Source organism: Gadus macrocephalus, chromosome 8 (genome assembly GCF_031168955.1).
Source record: "Gadus macrocephalus chromosome 8, ASM3116895v1".
NCBI classification, from domain to species: Eukaryota; Metazoa; Chordata; class Actinopteri; order Gadiformes; family Gadidae; genus Gadus; species Gadus macrocephalus.
In genome coordinates, this window is record NC_082389.1 from 16,089,382 (window position 1) to 16,112,383 (window position 23,002).

Below are 23,002 nucleotides of genomic sequence, written 5' to 3' on the forward strand. Positions count from 1 at the left end.
TATTTAAAGTGTGTGTCCCATACCACAACGTTACCTAGAACCAAATATTTATTTCCTGCCATTACAACTCAGCTGCATGCCATGAACAAGCTGAATGATAATAATATACAGCATATGTTTGCCTACAGTATTTATGATTTAAGATTATCTCTAGTAACCAATTCAGTGGCTATGCAATATAGGATGAATGAGCCAATTTGTTTACATGCATTTCAGCCAATAAAAAAAAAAATCCAGTCCCATTTGCTTTACATCATGCATATCAAAATATATATATTTTTGTTAGCTTGTTTTTAACAAAAAATATCTAAAAAAGATTATAGAAATGGGACACATTATTGTATTTTAGTAGAATGTACTAAAATTGAAAAAGTTGACTTTTCCCCCCCCCATCATGTTGAAGCAGATTCAAGCAAAACACTATACAGACCATTTCAAAAAACTGTCGTAATTACACACGCTGTCAACAGCCTGGCAAAAGAACATTAGTAAAACTATACGTAAAACAAAAACAGGAACGCAAATAAATAAACATGTATAATAAAGACAAACTTAATATTTGGCAAGTATGCACAAAGTTGGTTTGTAAACAAAGCAGGATCACGAATCGGTTGGGGGGCGGGGCGATGCGGGAGGCAGTGATGTCATCCTCAAATGGGTGAGGGAGGAGCTAAATGTGCCCCGTGGCCCTCTCAAAGAAACACTGCTCCATGTATACACTTTGCTTTATCTAGAGCTTGGCCGGCCAATCTTCACGAGCATTTAGATACTCAACTTTGACCCCTGACTGAAAGCATTCACATGATCCACCTCTTGCCCTCCCTTCCTCTCCGGGGGAGCGCTCCATATACGTTCATTACCGGATCCTGGTGAACAGGTTCAGTACCGACACAGATTCCTGGTGGACAGGGGGGGGAAACACTTAGCAACAGGTCACACCGAACAACAACAATGGAGGAGTCAGAGTGGTGTTTACCTTCGTTGACCTCATCTTGCTGAAGACATTCCAGAACCTCAGCGTCTCGTCTCCGGCGCCGGTCACGATGGCTTCCCCGTCAGGGGACATGGCCTGCAAAAGACCCGCATTAGAATACTCTCGGGGGGCAGGTGGGGGTGAAGAAATGATATATGGTTGTATGCGCACACACACACACACACACACACACAGACACACACACTTACCAAGTAGAGTACTCTGTACGAGTGTCCTGTGAGTTTGGCTACTTGGGTGAGGGAGGGGTACTTCCAAACCAGGATCTGGTTCTGGGAGTAGCCGTGTGTGCTCACCTGCAGGGAGAACATTACGTCATGTCAATCAACCGTTCCATGTAAAGCTTAAAGACATGCGGCAAGAAAGAAGAACACGGCACAAGAAGGTTCCTAAACATTGCTGTCTAATACTCATTAAAAGAGCAGAGTTGGAGGCTCCAACCATGGCGGAACACACAATTTAATGTTTGAAACTAACTGCAGTCAGGTGCCATTCTCGTCCCTAGTTTACCGTACTCAACCGCTGCTAATGACACACTGAGGGGGCCGTCTGCCCCCCCCCCCACCCACCCCAGGCGGTTCCCCTTCCTACTCACCAGCTCGTTGGTGTGCTTGGACCAGGCCAGGTTGCACACCTGGGAGCCCGTGTCGGTGCACTGCAGCGGCTGGCCCGTCAGCGTGTTCCAGAAGCGGATGCAGCGGTCGGCCGTGCCCCCGCCGGAGGCCAGCAGGCCGTGCTGGTGCGGGGACCAGGCGATGGCCTTCACCGCCGCCAGGTGCTCCGTGTACTGCTGCACCGGCAGCACGCTGGAGTGGTTCCACACCAGCAGCTTCTCACACACACACACACACACACACACACACACACACACACACACACACACACACACACACACACACACACACACACACACACACACACACACACACACACACACACACACACACACACACGTGTTAGCGTTTACTTCTTTAACACAGTACATTTATTAACCTACAGTTTCTATTCCTGTGTTGCATAAATGCTCTTTCGATTTCTAGCACAATAACGTCCTCGGGGATGAACCTCCTCCTGTTCTCCGCCCCGGCTCAACGGCCCACCCCACAGAGGGCCGAGCTGCCGCCGGGGGGGGCAGCGGGAGGTGCGAGGCGAGAGTGCGCTGGTCTGGTACCTTGTTGTCGTTGCCCCCGGACGCGAGCAGCTGGTGGTCCGTGCTCCACTTGAGGCCGCACACCTCCTGCCGGTGGCCCTGCAGCCGGCGCTCTGACTGGAGCGGCGGGGCCCGGATGTCCCGCTGCAGGATGACCCGGTCCCGGCTGCCCGACGAGAGCTGGTCGGCGTTCCACGCCAAGGCACCTGGCGGGCAAACACAGCCACAATGACGCACAGGAATACACACACATCCACCAACACATCCACAATGACACACACATCTACCAACACAGCCACAATGACGCACAGGAATACACACACATCCACCAACACATCCACAATGACACACACATCCACCAACACATCCACAATGACACACAGGAATACACACACATCCACCAACACATCCACAATGACGCACAGGAATACACACACATCCACCAACACATCCACAATGACACACACATCTACCAACACAGCCACAATGACGCACAGGAATACACACACATCCACCAACACATCCACAATGACACACACATCCACCAACACATCCACAATGACACACAGGAATACACACACATCCACCAACACATCCACAATGACGCACAGGAATACACACACATCCACCAACACATCCACAATGACACACGCATCCACCAACACATCCACAATGACACACACATCCACCAACACATCCACAATGATGCACAGGAATACACACACATCCACCAACACATCCACAATGACACACACATCCACCAACACATCCACAATGACACAGGAATATACACACATCCACCAACACACATCCACCAACAGATCCACAATGACGTACAGGAATACACACGCACATCCACCCACATGTAACCCAGGGTTACATAACACCTTTTAATTTATTCAGAATATAATCAAAACCCAGTAGAATAGTTGCAGTAGAAGGCAATTTCCATGGCAGACAAGACGCCACCATCCCCACCACCACCAGCAAAGAGAAGGAAAACCCTACGCCAGCCTGGCTCGCTCTCGCGCATCTGTGTTCGCGCTCGTGCATGATTGCGCGTCCAGGTACTTGGAATGGGTGGAGTCAGAGTCAGCGTTGAAGGAGATTGGGTAGGACCATTTGAGTTGTGTATTTTCAAAATCTGCTGGCGTTTCGCAAATCCCATACCCAACCTTTAACAGACACACATCGCTTCAGCGCGAATATAGCCCCGCCCCCTCTGTCACTCACTCGCAGTGCGGTCTCTGGCAGTGATTCGAAGGTGTTAGCTGAAGGTTAGCGACACATTTCTAGCATCTCAAGTGCAGCGCCTCCGCGAACGGTTTAGGGAGAAGGAAAATGAAGAGTAGTGATGGAGGAGTGCGGTTTGGAAGTACGTTGGATTGAGGCAAATTACCAAGGAAAGTCATATGCAAGAACATGGTTTTGGGTTTCATAACTGTGCACATGCACAGCAATAGCGATCTTTTTCACGAAATTGGACCCTCACAAACTACATATTACATGAAAGCTGAGCCTCCACTTATTCCAACAGTCCAAACCATATCATTCTGTGACTAGAACTCGCAAATAACAACTTAAGAAGAAACGTCCCCTTTTCTTTTAACAACCAACAACAAGAAGTTTTACCTTTGTGATTTTTGTCCACAAAGTTGATTCTGATCGAATAAAACCACCATAAACAGATAATCCAGTGTCTGGGCCAAATTTTGCAACTAAACATGGCGTTTTCAATCAATGAATAAGAGAAGGTTTCTTAGGAAATAGGTAAATTGCCTTCAATCAGAAAACATATTCTTCAGCGTAATCTAGTGGCCATATGTGTATTTGCGAGTGTTTGGCTTGGTGCATTCGATTATATTTGCCCTTAACTTTAAATAGAGGTGTCAAGTGTCAAAATTGTAAGATATCTAACTTTATTTGTGTCTCATAGTAATACAGCGCTCCCAACTGATAACGACCAACTGATAATTATTTCAGGTGGAAATGTTATCTTCCACTTTTGCTGTGTTCCATGGCTTTATTCACTTAAACCAAGTATTATCCCCATTGAATATTTCACTTGCACAACAATCTTTCTTTTGGCACAAAGATGACATTATCGTCCTTGCAGTTGTGGAGATATACTCTATTTACTTTGGGTATGTTCTTTCCTGAAAAAAACTTTTCCCCTGATATCGAAAATGGTATAGAATATCGATATTTTTCCAGGTATAGTGTTGAAGTTAGAAAATCCAGTATCGTGACTGACAACACTACTAGAAACGCGATTGTGATTACCCAGTTAGAGCTACAAGAAACGTGAAAGTTAGAAAAAAAACATATCTTCGCTACTACCTCTGACATTTAGTCATGTACATCTGGGCGATAGCTTCAATAGGTTGCAACGGTGAACTGAAATCACTTCATGGCACGATGTGACCGCTCGATAAGTAAGTAAACAAAGAGAAGTTTGTTATTTTTTAAACACAACATGTGTGGAAGCTAACACTCAGCTTCAGTCTGAGCTAGGATGAGTTTTCTGAGCCAAAAACCAGGCCGGGTGCCTGGCAAAAAGAGGCCCGTTCACGATTCTGATTATAATTTGGGCAAATTAACATCACATTCGGGCAAGTTGAACCTGACCTGTACTTGCCCGATGGGCAAGTGCTTTTGAAACCTTAGTGTCAACCCCTGCCAGGTACCAGTTACAAACACATCCACAATGACGTGCAGTAATACACTCACATCCACCAACACATCCACAATGATGTGCAGGAATACGCACGCACATCCACCAACACATCCACAATGAAGTACAGGAATACACACGCACATCCACAATGGTGTACAGGAAATTCCTGTACATCATTGTGGATTTATTTGTGTATGTGCGTTTGTATTCCTGTCAGGAATACACACGCACATACACAAATAAATCCACAATGATGTAGTTCACATACGCAGTTACAGGTCCCCAACAGCCAACATGCATACAAGAGGAATACTTGTGATTTATATAAATCCCTGTGACTCATGAAACACACGAGAGGGGGTCGCCACTCCCATGAAGATATCAAGGAGGGTAAATGGACTGCACTCATATAGCGCATTTCTAACCAGTGATTCCTAACCACGCGCTGTACAATAATTGCTTCACATTCTCCCAAACATAAACACATTCACACAATGAATATGGTGTCCACCATGCTAGGCAACAGCCAGCGTGTCTGGAACAGTTAGAGCTCGGTGCCTTGCTCAGGGACAACCCGACCCTCGGCTGGGAGGAGCCGTGTATCAAACTAGCCCGTGAACCCGGTCTACTTCCTGAGCCACTACAGTCACTCACCGACTCTGGCCGTGTGTCCCTCCAGCACCGAGAGCTTCTTCCCTGCGGCCGCGTCCCAGATCTGGACGTAGCCCTTGTGCGTGCCCACCGCCACGAGGTTACCCTGAAACACATCAGTGTCAATGCAGCACACAGCTCCTAGCCCAGCGCACTCCCCTCCTCAGGCGAGACCACAGGCGTGCGTAGGCTAAATGAGATTTGTGACGCAATCACAATGTACAAGGACGTTTGGCAAGAAACTGTGGCAATCTTTTCACGGAGGTATTGACATAATGCACCAGTCACGACAATAACTAGACTCGATTGGTGCAAGGTGGAAAATACAAAAAAACCTCACATTTCTTAAGCACAATGACCCATTGCCCTTAATGGATCAATTGAACAAATATGGAAACATTGCAAGAGAATGCCATTAGGCATAGTCAGCATGTGGAACAGCATACACACACACACACACACACACACACACACACACACACACACACACACACACACACACACACACACACACACACACACACACACACACACACACACACACACACACACACACACACACACACACACACAAGATTGTGAACAACTGGATGAATCGTTAGAGGGTGTTTTTCTCACAAAATGTAAGAACTCCTCACCCTTTCTGACCAGCCTACGGACGTTACAGAGTCTCCCTCCACAGACAGGTCGCACAGACGAGTCACCTGCAGAAGAACAGGAGGCACACATTAAACACCGAAACCAAAAATAAAGCATATCTGCTCATTGGCTTTACAACCTCGGGTTGCTTTAAACGTCTCCCAAAAGCCAACGCACCTGGCTGGTGCAGGCGCTCCACAGGTAGACGCAGGTGCCCAGTCCAACGCTGAGCACGTTGAGGGACGACCAGTCAACCAGGTTCAGGTAGAAGTCGTCCTGCAGCTCCGGGGCGTCCAGGACTTTGAAGGGGATCTTAGAGATCTTTCGGGTTGGTTTCCTCGGTGACCGAAGAAGTTTCTGGCTGCAAGACAGAGGTTATGGATTTGTTTTTAAAAGCCGTCAGAGTTTAAGTGATGAATAATTATTTGGTCAGATAATGAAGGCTTTTTGAGACGAATGAATGGAAGTGAGTACCTGTTGCTGCTGACGGGAGACAAAGAGTACGGCGAGACTGCGTTGCCATCCTCCTCTGGTAGAGCCCGCTTGGCACTGACGGAATACTACGATATGGAACACAAACGGGGCGTTAGAGAAGCGCCGAGAGAACGAGACACACCACTTACTCCTCACTAAACGATATCAGCCGAGCTTGAAATCAACCTACACTAAAAAGGCTTCTCTTGACGGGGGTGGAGGTCTGCAGGCGCCTGTCCTCTGACTGGGGGTCCTGGACCTTGTCTATACCGGCTCCCAGCAGTTCGTTCTTTAGCAGCGCAGAGTACGCCAGCCCATCGGCTACACAGGAACGGACAGACAAAGGAGGAAAATGGATTACTTGATAATCTAATTCCAAAAAAAGGGATGTACCCCTCAATTCAATCCCTTTTATTTTTCACAACAAAGTGTGGATGATAAGCCAGGAGTTAAATACACAGGGGTTGGAAAAAATGAGTTTCAAAGGAAAATTACGGAAGAAATACCTTTGTTATTATTATCTGTTGTGCCGTCTTTGGTCTTTCGGTTCTGATTGTGCGACTTCTCGATTTCCTAGTAAAGAAAAGTGTGCAAGTGCTCAAAGTATGTTTTTGTACAAGAAACACACAGTCAGAATAAGCATAGATACAGGATCTCGGAAAGTATCGAAGACTAATCATGCATAAATAATATTGTTTTTATCAAACATAAACCACTAGCCCTGGGGGTGGAATCTTTTATGTGAAATAAGTGGAAAAACGATATAAAGATGGGGTGAAATACTAGAACCATGATTCATGCTCAATATGTGGTAAAACACAGACGACAGGGGATTGAGACTCACGTTGATGCGATGGAAGTTCACACTCCAGTTGGCCCCTGCCCGGGAGGGAATGAAGCGGTCTCCGTGCTTACTAGGGGAAGACAGGGGTGAATTGGTTGGCGTCAGCGCTCGTACTCCAGCGATGGCCTTCTGTGCGTTGCAGAAGAGAGGGAGAGACAACGACAACCATTAAGACAAAGAGCCACATTACAGTGAGTTTCTAAGGAGCTAGGAGGAACTGCTGTGAGAGGTTTAAATTACATTACTATTACTGATACGTTAACATTGCATATGTTAACGTATGAGTATTCACATCACTGATTGATAATGTGTACACACCAGGAGTGCGAAAGGGGCCGAACACATCTTGCTTTGAATATGTGCAGTGGCACACCCTTTTAACCCATGGTCCATGCTTAGTCAAGAATACATTATGGGTGGAGCTGTTAACACTTGAACGCAAAAAAAAAGCTCCCTCAATCAATCAAAATCACAAGTATCAGCATTTTGATCATGTCCGTTTTTACATATAGAGTGCCATAGAAGTAGACTTGAAAGATCATCACTAAAAAAAACATTTTTCATTCGATGTATAGGCTTGATAAACAAAACATTATAAATATTAATAATCTTTGCAAAAAACAACAACAATTGTGAATTTGAAATAGAATGGTTGAGTACATGAGATTATACTTCTTAACTTACTACAGGGCTTGCATTTTCCTGGATGTTGATCTGTCTGAGCAGCCTACTTTCGTAGTCCTGGTCCATGACTAAAGAAAAAAGTAAACACATTTTTAATATCTTCCACGAAAGGAAATAAACCACATAGATCCACTGGCAACCGGTTTGGTCTAACTCGGGACATGTTGACATGTACTCGTATACAAAGAGTACAAAGAAGAAGCCATTACCCGCACCGCAGACATTAATATTACGTGAATTGTGAAAACAGCCCAGTCTATACTTCTTCAATTTCAAGCCGTTATCTGGTGATTTTCAAGTAAGCATGTATCCCGTTAAAACATTAAATCAGACTAAAACCAAAGGTACGTTGTGAAGGCATCATGAAGGTTTGACTGGCCACGAATGCTTTAGGACCTTTTGATTAACCCTACGTAACTGTTACTGCTACATCATATTGTCGTGGTACAAATACAATTGTAAGCTATACGTAAACACTAATAGATCTAAGAGAGGAATCATCCCGTGTCAAATGGACACAATAACAATATAGGGGTGACGAAGAAAAACACAGAAGGCTTCAACAGCTACATAAACACATAAACTACTGTAACGTTAGCTAACAAGGAGCTAATGCTAACGACCTAGCAAATGCCTTGAGAACAATGTTCGTCCACACTATTTCCGTACGCAATACGTACCGTCCACCGTTTACCTCGCCGTCGACGGACTGCTACACAATCGACCCAGACGATCGTGCTTTTTTTACGAGATACTGACGATTTCAAATGTCTACTTTTCAAACGGAGTAAACAAAATACAATTTTTTTCGGAACATCAATTGGAGATCGCTAAGAACCATGGGAAATACGTGACGTCACGATTTTTAAATCACATTGAGCGTTGCTAAGGAAACGTGTATTTAGGATCACGCTTTTCGTACAGACTGTCGTTCATTATTTACACCCAGCCAACACTAAAAATAATAATAATAATACATTTAATTTAGAGGCGCCTTTCAAAACACCCAAGGTCACCTAAATACAGTAAAAGGTAAAAGGTAAAAGGTCAGTAAAAATACAGAGGTTCCTTTTATTTTGGTATAATTAACCGCGTAATTCATGATATATCATGCGATTATGTGAGGCACACATCCACAGTGGCTGTTAACGGCTGATATACAGATAAAATGTACTGCTAAAGACGAAGAGAGTGTAACCATACAGAATATCCAACCGGAACCAGTCTGTACTACCTAAAAAATAAAAACCTCCTTTGAGAGGTTCTGTTTCATCGCACATTAACATTATGATACAACCCATAATCCCAAACAGCTGGCAGTGGGAATGGGATAAGTGGGGCAGATATTATTAGCAGTATGACATTCAAGATGTCAGATGAATTCTGTCACCACAACAGGGTAATTTAAGTTGGTGACAGCATCATTGACAATAATAAACAATTTTACAGATTAATGTTTTGCTTCTTAATGTAACACAACACATTTGTCTTGGATAGATTTATTAGAAAAAATAGATTCTATAGATTCATTGGAAAAAGTGAATTTTCTGAATGACGATGAAATAAAAGACTTAGATTAAGTGCAAAGACTTCTCAAGAATCATATATTAGCACTAGATTGCACTAGATAAAAAAAAAACGTTATTCTCTAACAATGGTAATAATGGCAAGTCTACCATTATACAGAGCAATTTGAGTAATTCAATAAATAAATGACAAAAGATTTAGCAGTGTTATTCTCTAATGTGATGTTGCTGGTTAAAAACCTTTTCAGAATGGACAACCTCTAATTCACAAGGAACTCAAATGTGTGGCTCATTTCTGCAGTTAAAAAAAGAGGTATTAACCAAAACAGGTCACAATAAATGTGCATTGCCAAAGATTTCCCAATAAGAAAAACATGTTCAGCGTCTCTCAATCCCTGAAACGCTGATTTAATTGGCTAATGCTACAGTTACACAACAGGGCTAGCAAGTCAAGACATAGAACCTCAACTTTTAAGTACATATGTACCAGAAGCTTGCATAATCACATTATCGTATAATACAGCAAGAGACTATCCTAGTACTGACAAAAGTGAAAGTATTTACAGTGCAGGCAAATATATCAGCAAAAGAAAGGCAATGTGTGAAATGTAGGAGGGACGAATGAACTCCCAACCCCATCGAAAGTATGCAGGAAAATACCATTATTTGAAAACATGAATAACCAATGGAATGAAGAAAAACATCTACTATCTACATCTGTAATACAGCAGAAGACAGAGACAGAGGGGCCGACGAGGCCCTGGACCTGGGGCCCGCGTGGCTACATGGACGAGGTTTCTTTAGGCGTTAGCTGCAGTCCACTGTTGACCTGGAAACGGGTTTCATCTGAAATGCCATACTGTTCCAAGGGGTCCTAAGGGGTCGTGCACAGAGGGTTAGGAAGAACATAAAGACACGGAAAGGGCACAATAACTGATTGCTAAAGCATCTCTGTGAATTAATGTTGTGGTCGTTGCATTGTCCTGTGACGTACAGCAGGGTAAGCATGATGCCCATACTGATGGTGCACTCACACTAGGCCTTCTGGCCGTGGCCGTTGGCCGTTTTCACACCTAACCGTGCTCAAATGGCCCCATTGTTCTCTGGCCTGCACTCACAGTAGGCCATCTGGCCGTGGCCGTTGGGCGTCGCAACTGTGGCCTGGCCACGGTAGGCTCTTGTACATACGTCATCACGTCGTAAGTAACACGTCATCACCAAGCGTCCGCTGCGCGGACCATAATAAAGTCTGCCGCCAGTCAGAGTTCTAACAACAATGGACAACAACACACAGAACACAGTTCGCACTTTGCTGAGTCTGTTGCTTATTTGGATATATGTTTACCGTTTAATGGGAAAGAAGGCTCGTCGCCTTTATTATGTCCGTGGTCGTCGCATTGACTATACGTCATCCAGCTCAGGTTGCGTAGCCGTGCGTGTGCGCATGTCGGCTCATTAGTATCTGTACCGTAGCGGCCCGTGCCGTAGCAGCACACCTCTCCCAAGTGGCCAAATTGGCCCGGCCTGGCCAGACTGGCCACACTCACACTTTGAGCACGGTTAGGTGCTAAAACGGCCACGGCCAGATGGCCTAGTGTGAGTGCACCCTGATTGTGTGTCAAAGGGTCGCTTCACACTGAAGCCACTCTAATGTGGTGGATGTGGTCCAATATCCCCAAAGAAGTATCTCACCTGGCCAGTCAGTCTGTGGATTTCAGTACGATAGAATATAAGGTTCTTCCTCATGAACTCATAACTGTGTGTGAAAGAAAGGTATGAAGGAGAGATGTTAGAGAATGTGTATTAAATTATTGCATTTTAAATTCAGAGTCAAACCACAGGTCAAAAAATAAAGAGGTGATTAGCATCATTCCTTACTTGGACCAAGATAAGAGTTACATGAAAAAATTATATGCTAATTTGATTATAAAACTAAGGTGAATGGAAATATAATAATTAGATACGTTTAATATTGAGGCAGTGTAATTGGATTTTATAAATTGCGTTTGTTGTTCTTGGAAAAAAAATCCAAGCAATCAAAATAGATTACATACACCATTCACGTGACAGAACAGATATATCGAGAGACGCATTACCTGGCTTTAATGATGGCGTCTATCCATTCCCCACATTGTTCTTCATAGTCACACTCAAACATGTACTTTTTCTCGGTCTCGTCTAAAAATGCTGCAACAAAACATAAACCTCAATGTTAATACATAAAACAACATCCAATTGACATGTTTGTGGTCAACTGTTGATTATTACATAAATGACCAGCAAAATCATATTCAGAGTATAAATGTTTGAGAGAAAAATAAACACAGTTGCTATGAATAGATTTGTACTTCAGTATAACATAATAATTAGTGTTATTATTAATGACTAAAGAACATACTTTGAAGGTGACATACCAATAGAGAAGACTTGGCCAGACTCTCTCTCTACCCGGCACTGTTCGAGCAGCAAAGCACCAATGGGCTGAGAAATGTATGATACAGGGAACAATTCAATTGAGGTGTGGTAATTTCTGTAATTTAATTATAGGGAAGTATGTGCTACATGCCAGCTATACATGGAAAGCTAATATAAAGGCCATTTAAAAAGTCCAGAGTTAGGGTAATAGAAAGCATTGCTTGTTATCAGGGTCTCACCTCCTCCTCATCAATCCGGAAATAGAAAAGAAAGTTGACCACTAGTTTCACCAACCTCTTCTTCACAACTGTAGGAAAGGGAAGAGAACGGTATACTATGGTCACAAAAGTGATAAGAGTGAAAGATGAACACAGAGCGATCATTACATTAATGGGGATGCTATCCCATAATCATCCATCATCACCAAGCCTAACCCAAAACGTCACGTAAAAACAGATTCGTTGACAAGCTGTGAGCCTGTGATCATCGTAATATGATTTGAATGATACATTCCCAAACTCTAAAAACATTTGACAGTGATAACGCACTGCTATAGCATACTGATGATGGTAAATACCGTATACATATTATATTTATATTTAAATCGCCCTTCGCAATTGTAAAGTGTATACCGGAGTAACATGCGGAAGTCCGTCACGGATATGTTTTATCGAGAACATTACCATCTCCTTTTTTGGGTCCTTTCATGCCAAGTTCAGCGGCCCTTTCTGAAGGTTGACGGCTCAGTGACACGAGTTCTTTCTCGTTAAAACGCATAACGATTCCCAGGTGGATGACAGGTAAACTGAGTGGCTGCGATTATTGGAGGATTTTGGTATTCCTATCACCTACTACGATTATCTACTCCTTTAGTGTAAATTTTGGATACGTGGTCGATTGTTGCAGGTCATTTTTTGAAAAAGAACAACGCCGTAATCCAACAGCTCCATCAACAACTGGCCACTTTCACCTCCTCAGTCGCTCCTCCTTATTACTAGTAGGAGGAAATAGGATAGCAGGGTAGTACGGCAGGTATTAGGGGACAAACATGGTGGACTATAGCTTACATTTACATTCACTTTTTTTCCACCATCCGAGAATATAGATGAAATGTAAAGAAATTGTATACTTCAATAGGTTTAATTTTAAGTAAACAGTCGATATTAATCGAGTTTATGAAAAGGTTATGTTGTAGTACCTCTTTGTCAATAAAGATAATTCAAATTCACGCGCATGCGTGTTGAGAACCCATTCAATCTTCAGCGGCGTGAGCACAACGTCGAGGTGGTAAGTGTATTTATGAGAGAAAATACATGATTAATGGTCCCATTTTACCAATTTCTTATATCAAGAATACATTTTAGGGTATATGTCCATATATGCGTTTTAGAATACCGATTTTCAACTTCCCAGTCACCTAAACTTATAACATAATAACAATGCTAACGTCGATTAGCTTGCCACCACTTCGATAAAGCTTTTACTGTAAACTACAAGCCCTCCTGCAGCCACTAACGTAACTTTACTTACAGGAATTATATTACTCAAGCTATTAACTGTTCCAATGTTGAGTAAGCAGGTTATAGACACTGAAACAAACAATTCTGAGAGGATCCTTGGCTTTACGTGAAGATCATTCCACGCTGGATATAATATATTTTTTCCGAAAGTTTACTTTGTGAAGTAAACTACTTTTCAACTCAACAGGGGCTTGGCTGGGGTCTCTACAGTGTTTACTTTGCCCACTGTTTGAGTACTTCGAGTATTTGACAACCCTGCAAAGATGGATTTCCAGCACCGAGCTGGGGGCAAGACGGGGAGTGGTGGGGTCGCCTCCACCTCTGAAAGCAACCGAGACAGGCGAGAACGGCTGCGCCAGTTGGCTCTGGAGACCATTGACATCAACAAAGATCCATATTTTATGAAAAATCACTTGGGCTCATACGAGTGCAAACTTTGTCTAACTCTTCACAATAATGAGGTAAGAATTCAAACTCATTGTGTACCCAAAGCTGTTGTGTCCTTTATTTACTTTTTTTTGTTTTTGGGATTTTGTTGTTGTTGATATATACAATAAATAACATATAACCTTCTATTCCATTCCATCTCTTTACAGGGCAGCTATTTAGCTCACACTCAAGGAAAGAAACATCAGACCAACTTGTAAGTACTCCTTTACACCAGCCCAGCCCAGCTCATTCTCCTGTCGCAGTTCTATCCTGATCCAGTGTTTTCCCCAGAAAATGTCTTAATCAAGGTGGTCAAGGAGCGGGGGGGGGGGTCTCTGTTTCATTTCCATTCAAAAAGCTTTATGGCACGACAACTGTTACCAATGCATTATTTATCTTTGTTTTCTTTCCCTAAGAGAGTTTTCTACTTTGTTAATGCATAATAATTACAAAATATATATATGTTTTTTTAAATGATTATTACTTTTTTATATATATATATATATTGGTTGTTAAGGCAGGGCCGTAACCATAAAGTGCTGGGGGAAACACTGCTGATCTTACAACTGTATGTTTACATCCATTATGTCTGGTTTACAGGGCAAGAAGGGCGGCTAAGGAGGCAAAAGAAGCTCCTGCTCAGCCAGCTCCGGAGAAGGTGAAAGTTGAGGTTAAGAAGTTTGTAAAGATTGGACGACCTGGATACAAAGGTAGGCTGCCGGTTTGGTCTAAAGCTGAAGTCGATTTAATTGTAAATGTAAGTGTACCTTTCTAATATATGACCATGTGTTTTTAATGGTCAATAGTCACCAAACAGAGAGATCCAGAGAGTGCTCAGCAGTCCCTGCTCTTCCAGGTCGGTTTTTATCTACAATACATTTTCAGACTCAAACATTTAAAGATCTGAATCCTATATTGTGTATAGCTATCACATTGGATCGTACAAAATTGAAGCTGAACACTGTTTTCTCCTGCTGTCTGTGCAGATCGACTACCCGGAGATAGCTGAAGGGATCGGACCCAGACATCGCTTCATGTCTGCTTATGAACAGAGAATCGAGCCGCCAGATCGCCGCTGGCAGTACCTCCTTCTTGCTGCAGAGCCATATGAAACCATCGCCTTCAAGGTAAACTCAGCGGAGAATGACATTCAAGAGCTTATCTTACCTACAAGTGAAACCAATTATTGAGCTTCGGTACTTAAGAGTGCTGTAATTTGATTCTTCAGAATTTGATGAGCCATTTTAGATTTCTAGCCTTTCCAGGCTCATTCTTACCAATGAGGGGCTCTCTAACTAGATTGATTCTGGTAATCGGTGCATGAAAAGCCACACTTCTCAATAGGGGAGAAACTGAAGGAGGGAGCAGAGAAGGGGGTGGCAACCTATTTTTGGTTCTTCACAATGGGGAAGAACCTGGTTATTAAGTAAGGAAGTTAACATTGTCAAAAGTATGTCATCTGTATGTAGGGCTGCTCGATTATTGAAAGAATTAGAATCATATTTTTTTGGTCAAGATTGAAATCGCTATTCTTCAGACGATAAAAAAAAAAAAACTAACTGAGTTTTCAAAACTATTCTTAAACTACACAGTACACAAACCGTTCAAATAAAAAAATAGGAAATGTTCAAATTGAAAATAATGTACAAATAAATATGTATTCAGCTGTTCTGTAATTTCTATAAAACTTTCAATGAATAATATAAATATACTAGAAAATTGAATAAGACCGAACAATCGGTTGTAATCGACGTCTGTACTGTTGTCGTCGGGGGTATGGTCTTGTGTTTTTGCTTCTTTGCCAATTCGTCGTAAGCGACTTCCTGATCAGGCCCTGTCCACACTAACCCGGGTCAATGTAAAAACGGACATCTGCAATGAAAACGATCTCCGTCCACACTATCGTTTTCGGAATGTTTTGCATCCACGTTCCACACTGAAATCATTTTGATTTTTTTCATTTTGATTTCAACTGATCAGTTGATCAGCTGGTTAATCATTTTCGACCCGGTCTTGTCCAGAAACGCTGTTCCAAGTACGGTTTGAACTGCCGTCTTTTGTATTTTTTCCATCACTTAAGAACATTAAGTGCAGCGCTCGCCTCCGGCTTTGGAGCAACGAATATGTTTGATCCAATATGTCGATTTGTATCTGGAGATAAATTAGTACATTGTATAGAGATAGACCGATATGGTTTTTTCAGGGCCGGTACCGAGACCGATTATTAGTAGTCAAGGGGGCCGATAACCGATATTTGGAGCCAATATTAATTTATAGAAAAAGGGAAAATATTGGCGTAAAATTTTTGAATAACACAAACCCCAACCCTTAACTTCATTTAAATGCCTTTTAAAGGGACACTGTAATATTTTAAGTCATTTATTACCTCAAATCGACGTATTCATTCATAAATAAGTCCTCATTGGTGTAAAATTATCTCTGCCAAAAATCTCACTTATCCTCCTGAGCGAAGAATAATTAATATGTAGTTACATAGGACGGGTAAGCTTCATGGAGGCTTCCATGTTCTTCCGGTCTATGAACTGCCGAGAGGGACAAAAAGCACTGCGTGATACTATCTTGCTCGAGGAGTAATTACTCATACATCATTAGCCTACACTAATGATTCAATGCAGTTTGAAATTTGTTTGAAATAACGAACCTCATCATCACTCGAATGACTCGATGAGGTAGTATTGGATGTCATGACGACACAGCTTCTTGTCACATACTGCCCAACGTAGTTTTTGAACCAGCGAGCACTATTAGTTTGAATGCAATATACAATTGTACCACTAGAAGGGAGTAATTTTTACACAGTGTCCCTTTAACCACTTAATCGTCAAATCCCGCCGGCGGGCAAGTTTTAGTTACACCACCCCTTCCCCCCAACATGCTGGGTCAATTTTCGGCATTATTCAGTTGAGTGATATAGTCATGTCATACACCGTTTGAAAGCTTAGAATCTCAGGAATGTCATCCAATGTCAAGCATTTGGTGGAATAAATATGTTTAGCGAATATAGATAAAAAATATCCTAGTGTCTTAGGTCAAAATAGCCCGCCTTCACCCTCCTCCTCCCTTGGTCCATTCTAACTTTATCGTCGTTGTGGAGAACCGTAGCAATTAAATGATACTTCATGTTGGGTCTTGAAATGTTCATGAGTCCACAGAAATCGAATATCAATATTATTTTAGTCTAATTTCATTGTGTATATGCACAAGCCATCTTATACAAAGCAGCCGAAAAATAGAAAACCGAAACGCTGCAATGTTTTTTTGTAGAAAACGGCGATTTAGGGTTTGAATTCCGCTATTGTCGTCTGATTCATGGAATCCACTGTGTTCGCCAGGGTCTCACGGTGACATAGAGCCCTCACACATGTCTGTAAGACCAATACTTCCTTGTTTTTAAGCCTTACAAGCCAATGAGGCGATCACTATCAAAACGGGGCATGTATACTTTGACAGCTACACCAGCAGACAGCAAGGGTCGGGGACGGGCCTTAGATATCCTAATAGCCAATGAAAATACCTTTTGACGATATCCAGCATGTCAAACACCGTCTCACGTGTGGTTGAGAAAACAAATGCGCAAGGGGTTTGCGTAAACTAGCAGGCTCTTCCCCAGAATGCGAGTGTGAAGCAAGTGGTTGATTTGCGTGCTCGTGTGTGGTTTTATGAACATTTTGAAAGATGCCTAAACGCCCGGAGAAGAAAGGAGGGGGAGGGAGGGAATCATTTAAATAGTTATTTTTGTTTATTTTCACATTGTTATTGTAATTTTACTTATTTTTGATTATTTGTACATAATTATTTATAGCATTTTTACTATTTCAGGTTTGGTGTTTATACCATTGCAGTTTTCACTTTTTAAGTAAAAATAATAGCCGAAACACATTGTTTGAGCTTTTTTTTGTCCGTCGTGGTAACCAGAGAGTGTAACCAATCAGATGGTGCTGTGGGTTGGACAATGCTGGATACAGCGTAGTGACAGCAGACAGAGAGGCGCGGCTACATCAGAGCCAAAATAACCCAGTTTTAAATTGATCTCTTATCGGCCGTCGGATAAAAAAAAAGGCAGATGCCGATATGCGTCAAAATGCCGAATATCGGTGCAGATAATCGGTCGATCCCTAACATTGTACAGAGAGGTCATCATTTGCATTTCACCTGCCATTTTTTTGATGAGCGTCTCGGTCTCGAGCGCAAGCTTGTGGCAGCGTCATGGCACAGTGTCATGGCAACCGAACGTCATTGTTTCTGAAAGCCTCCATCTACACTGTCCACACTACAACGCGAACTCAGCGTTTTCACATTTATCCACCTCAGCGATAGTTTTCGAAAAGCATCGTTTTCAGTGTCGGAATTCTCCGTTTGTGGATGGAAGGTCTAAACGGATAAATAATGATGCGTTTGTAGATTTACCCGGGTTAGTGTGGACACGGGGCCTTAGGTGATTAAACAAGTTTGTCGTGTTCGAAGGGGTGCTGATATAACATTGTAGCACATTTTGCACATTATGTGGGCCTGTGCCTTGTCGGCTTCTTCGAATCTGAAGTGTTGCCATATTAGAGAACTCGTTTTACCCTTTTTAAGTTGACATGCGTTAACGCGGCTGTCCTCCCTCTGCCATCTCGCTCGTGCTGTTTTCTGAATAAGGTCACCACACACAACCAGCTCGCGGGGCCGCATTGAATGCTCTGGGGGAGGGACTGAAAAGCGCATGCACGTCTCTTTCACAAAACCTCATAGACAACGGAAAATTCCAAAAGAATCGTTCCAACTCGATTTTATTAATTTGGAGATTGTTTGACCCAAGAATCGAAATCGTGATAAAAATTTGATTAATTGCACAGCCCTAGCTGTACGGTACTTTGTTGATTGCTTTTAATGAAGAATAATGGATTTGATTCCATGAGTAATATAACGTGGAAGTGAGCAAACATTGCTGTGTTTTCTATGTACTTCTATTCTGACAACAAATCTTCCTGTAATTAGGTTCCCAGCAGAGAAATTGATAAGGCAGAGAACCGCTTCTGGACCCATTGGAACAAAGAAACCAAACAGGTGCCAATAAGAATATTGAAACAACAAACTATGATCTGCCTTTTTCATGGGGGAAAAAAAGTATATTGAACTACTGAAATGCATTTAAATGACTATCCGCTGTCTGTTTTCTTCTTCCAGTTCTTCTTACAATTCCATTTCAAAATGGAGAAATCCATCTCTCAGTCCAGTGGGCCGGTGCCTCCAGCAAACATTAAACGGCCTCCTCCGCTCATGAGTGGGATGGGCCCTCGTCCGCCAAACGAGCCTATGCCGCCACCCCCGCCAGGGGGGATGTCTCATCCTCCTCTCCCTCCCGGTGCTCCAGGCGGTCCCCAGATGCCCCCCCAGATGCCCCCTCAGATGCCCATGCCTCCCATGCCAATGAGGCCCCCTCCCCCAGACGGTCTCTCCATGGCTAACTGACGGAGCGGTTGCCTTGTTAGGATTGTGATAGCCCCCCTCGTTTGACGTTGCCATTCCCTGCTGTCTTGGTTCGGAAGTTCGATACTTTATTGGAGAAATTTGAGTACTTATGATTATATTCGAGCTCTACCACCTTTGTGGTAGAAGTCTGTGACGGTAATGTGATGGCGACAGTATCAATGTTTGGTCCGAATGTGGACGCTCTGGTTTAAGGGCCAGCCCTTTCGATTTAACATGCTTTTTAATATGTTGTTTTCGTAATTAAATATTTTAAAACAAAGTATAGGTGTTGTGTTGCGTCATTGATAGACAAGTAAACTTCAACAAATAACAATTCCATTGCCTTTTAATGAATATCAAGATCAGCTCCATTGACACGTTATGTCAATGGAATGTACTACACTTTTCACTTTTTATGTTGAGTACTCAACATTTTTATTTCAATTTCCAAGTATAACATCATATTCCAGATTGTTGTCCTATTATCTTGGCATCAGACATCTTTATTTGTGGCAGACTTTCAAAAGATTTTGTGGAACAGTATGATACTCAAAATCAATGGTTTCGTGTGGAGGCCAAGATGTTGGCGAAAATACTGTTAATGGCAATATAACAATGCCAAGGATCGATTTCATGTTAACCCTGGTGGCCTTCAGTCTTCTTTCTTCATCTGGCCTCTGCTCTTAACAGGTGTGTCCCCGTCTCCCTCTACCTCGTCCACATCACCCTCCTCTGTCTCCTCGAGGCTATTCGTCTCCTTTAGCTTGTTCTTGACGTCAACCTTCTCTGAGTCATCTCTTGTCCTCTTTCTTCTCCTATCCTTTAATTTGTTTTCTCTTGGTTTCATGAGATTTTCTAGCAGCGGTCTGTTCCTGTGGCTTCTTGAAATTTTGTCTGCCGCTCTTCTCTTTGACCTCCCTCTATTGATTTTGCCGCTTTCCTCGTCTTCATCTGTCAAGTCGGGCATCCACCAAAACACGACTTCCCATAGAGACGACTGAGGCTGGGTCTGAGGGATCAGTGGGGAAAATTTCAACATGAGTATTTCAATGCTGTTATTCACTGTAGCAATTATAAGTTCTGCTGAGAATCCAATTTTTATTTATCCATAGTCGCTGAAGAGATTGACTGCTTTATCAGCTAGAGTCTTAAGATATATATATATATATATATATATAAAATAACTCCCATTCCTCAGTTCAATGGATACTGACATATCGTTACAGACAAAACATGGTTCAATCTGATTATTTAATGTTCTTACCTCTATCGCTCTGTGTTTCAAAGCCCCCAGGCGCCTCGTAAGTCCAGACTCCTCCTCATGTGTTGCACGATGCCCACCCAAAGCTTCTGTTAGAAACCCATCACATTAATCCCAGCACTGTCCCCTGAATGCCCTGGGATCCAGCTGTAACATTTGATTAGTGAGACTAAAGTGTGTGGTACAGTTGATTGTTCACTCGCCATGCAGCTTACGGAGCCCGGAGGAGAGCAGCAGTATCACGACGGCCACGAACAGACAGCGGTTCAGGGTGATGCTCTCCCACGGCGTGTCTGTTTGGGTCAGGTTGTGCGTGGAGGTTGACTTATGGAGAGGCGCTGAAGGAGAGAGAGAGAGACACACACAACAAAAGAGATGAAAGCGTTTTATAAATAATTTGAGCGATGTGGGGGTAGGTGATGGAGGAAGAGATGACGAAAGGAAGTCGAGACTCACAGGATCGAGGGGTGCTGGGGTCCCGGGGATGAGGCCGGGGTACTGGCTGTGGTTGATGTTGTGTGAGTGAAGCGGCGCTCTGCTGAAAGTAGGTCGTTGGGGTTCTAAAAGTGTTTGCTTTTCTCTAACATGAATAAAGGCCATATTTACAAAAACAAACAAGGTACTGATGGTTATTGCCAATGACTCACCTCTTGCATTCTTCTGGAGGGATACATTTCTAAAAAGAAATAAGTTGAAATAATTTAATGCCAATCAATGAGCTATTGTCATTAGTGTGTGTGCGTGTGTGTGTGTGTGTGTGTTTTGTGTGTAGATAGAGAAAAAGTGAAGAATCACCTGGTCTGCGAATATGCCGTACTGGTTTCAGTGGTGGAGGCTCAGGTCCAGATGGTCCTATCTCGGTCTCAGATGACCCATATCTGTTCTCCATTACTTACTTAACGGAGAGGAGAACTGGTTGGGCAACGAGGCAAGAGTCTAAATCTGTTCATAATTATTCATTTACATTGCGCAATTTACAATTTCTTTATATGACTTATTTTTACAAACAGATCTTTCCCTATAACTATCTATCAAAGGTCAAGTAGGTTAACGGCTAACAAATGCCAACACCAACAACTTGTTCAAACTTGTTCATGTGTCACCAACAGAAAGTCTTGTTTTGTCCTGTTCACATCAACACATAGTTTTGTACCTTACAAAACCGGTATTCAATTCAGGTGATTAAACCAAGAAAACAATCAGGATTGTTGGATCAACGACCATACTATAAAAATCCAGTAAAACCAGCAACAATTGTTGCTTGTTATTCGATGGAATATCTGATGACATATTAGATGGGAATCTTGAGCTAATGTTGCACAAGCCTATAAATAGATGGAAAAGAGCTATGGTTGCAACTGCTGAACAGTGCATAGGGCAGGCTATATCTATTGTTGGAGCCGCGATAAAGGCTTGCAATTAACATAACGCAGCATATAACTATGAGTGTACAGAGAAAGACTTACCCGGTTCTTCATCAGGGGTCGCTCATGCATGGAAGCCCCTTGTCTCACAGCCAGCAGCAGTCCGATTGGACTGCTAAGTCATTCTTTCTGAATGGCCTGATAGCCAAGCACAGGTGGTGGAGGGTGAGAAAAAACAAAAGCACTGCGTGTCATTCACAGGGTTTCACAGAGGCACCATTGGCATGTCGCCGAGTGTTTCACGGCTCAGGCCTCAGAGGAGGGGGCAGCCGGGGTGAAAAACTTAACTTATAAGTTGTTATAAGCTTGTTCAAAATCTAGCTTTGTATCCTGATATTTCTCTCTGGCAGAAAAAGATTAAAATTGCAGTATTTTCGCCTTTTTGATTAACTACGCAATGTGGAAGATAGAGCATACTGAACTGTTGACGTGCGTGACATTGTCAGAGGGCAGATGCTGTTATGTTTTATTCTAAGTATGGCCACTAGAGAGCGCTGCTGTCAAGAATATCAGCGAGCAGATCACCTTTATATATTACAGTTTTTCTCAGTCGCTTTGGTGCATTTCTCAGATCAGAATTGAAATTCTCAAAACTACCTGTTCAATCTTCACATCATTGTGTCGTTTGTGCCATCAAAAAAGCTGTTTCTCATTTCTTTGAACAAGTTGCAAATGCTTTGGTACATTCATGCAAATGATTATGTGCAATTCTCTACTCTTTCCTACATTATCAATTGCTTATATCATGTTGATCAAAATGTATTGTAATGGGTCTCTATTGAATAGTCTCACCCCCACAACATTTAGGCATTAGTTCATTGCATAAGTCTTTCCATGCAAAA

General features: G+C 42.7%; 4 protein-coding genes across 8 annotated transcripts in view; 1 reads left to right on the forward strand and 3 right to left on the reverse strand.

Moving 5' to 3' along the window:
• fzr1a (fizzy/cell division cycle 20 related 1a) overlaps nt 1-8,968 on the reverse strand; it is a 9,431-nt gene extending 463 nt beyond the window's left edge. The window contains exons 1-14 of the mRNA XM_060059463.1: nt 8,791-8,968; nt 8,111-8,178; nt 7,427-7,555; nt 7,089-7,155; nt 6,773-6,903; nt 6,583-6,668; nt 6,286-6,469; nt 6,108-6,173; nt 5,473-5,575; nt 2,163-2,347; nt 1,587-1,820; nt 1,183-1,287; nt 977-1,069; nt 1-898 (exon numbers count right to left, since the gene is read on the reverse strand). The exon at nt 1-898 is cut by the window's left edge and continues 463 nt beyond it. Of these exons, the coding sequence (XP_059915446.1) occupies nt 857-898; nt 977-1,069; nt 1,183-1,287; nt 1,587-1,820; nt 2,163-2,347; nt 5,473-5,575; nt 6,108-6,173; nt 6,286-6,469; nt 6,583-6,668; nt 6,773-6,903; nt 7,089-7,155; nt 7,427-7,555; nt 8,111-8,176 (1,491 nt within the window). The 5' untranslated portion in view covers nt 8,177-8,178; nt 8,791-8,968 and the 3' untranslated portion in view covers nt 1-856. The remainder of the gene's footprint in view (nt 899-976; nt 1,070-1,182; nt 1,288-1,586; nt 1,821-2,162; nt 2,348-5,472; nt 5,576-6,107; nt 6,174-6,285; nt 6,470-6,582; nt 6,669-6,772; nt 6,904-7,088; nt 7,156-7,426; nt 7,556-8,110; nt 8,179-8,790) is intronic.
• A 193-nt stretch (nt 8,969-9,161) lies between these two features.
• Nucleotides 9,162-13,060, reverse strand: plekhj1 (pleckstrin homology domain containing, family J member 1). Its single transcript, XM_060059471.1, has 6 exons — nt 12,735-13,060; nt 12,291-12,358; nt 12,051-12,117; nt 11,733-11,823; nt 11,329-11,392; nt 9,162-10,510 (listed from the first exon to the last, which is right to left on the reverse strand). Exons 1-6 carry the CDS (start codon nt 12,826-12,828, stop codon nt 10,418-10,420), a joined length of 477 nt encoding a protein of 158 aa, XP_059915454.1. The 5' UTR covers nt 12,829-13,060; the 3' UTR covers nt 9,162-10,417.
• A 128-nt stretch (nt 13,061-13,188) lies between these two features.
• On the forward strand, nt 13,189-20,436 carry sf3a2 (splicing factor 3a, subunit 2). The gene is made up of 8 exons (XM_060059464.1): nt 13,189-13,338; nt 13,759-14,032; nt 14,168-14,214; nt 14,601-14,710; nt 14,807-14,856; nt 14,987-15,127; nt 19,002-19,070; nt 19,191-20,436. The coding sequence occupies exons 2-8, from the start codon at nt 13,835-13,837 to the stop codon at nt 19,473-19,475; spliced, it is 900 nt and encodes a 299-aa protein (XP_059915447.1). The 5' UTR covers nt 13,189-13,338; nt 13,759-13,834; the 3' UTR covers nt 19,476-20,436.
• On the reverse strand, nt 19,879-22,600 carry LOC132463369 (junctional sarcoplasmic reticulum protein 1). 5 transcript variants are annotated; one of them, XM_060059468.1, is made up of 7 exons: nt 22,203-22,600; nt 21,532-21,627; nt 21,384-21,412; nt 21,193-21,271; nt 20,940-21,074; nt 20,740-20,825; nt 19,879-20,484 (listed from the first exon to the last, which is right to left on the reverse strand). In XM_060059468.1, the coding sequence occupies exons 2-7, from the start codon at nt 21,623-21,625 to the stop codon at nt 20,128-20,130; spliced, it is 780 nt and encodes a 259-aa protein (XP_059915451.1). In that variant the 5' UTR covers nt 21,626-21,627; nt 22,203-22,600; the 3' UTR covers nt 19,879-20,127. The 5 variants fall into 5 exon arrangements, with proteins under 5 accessions (XP_059915451.1, XP_059915453.1, XP_059915448.1 ...); XM_060059470.1 differs by having other exon boundaries at nt 20,740-20,822; nt 20,952-21,074; nt 21,193-21,274; nt 22,203-22,599; XM_060059465.1 differs by having other exon boundaries at nt 21,193-21,274; nt 22,203-22,598.
• Between the last annotated feature and the right edge of the window lie 402 nt (nt 22,601-23,002).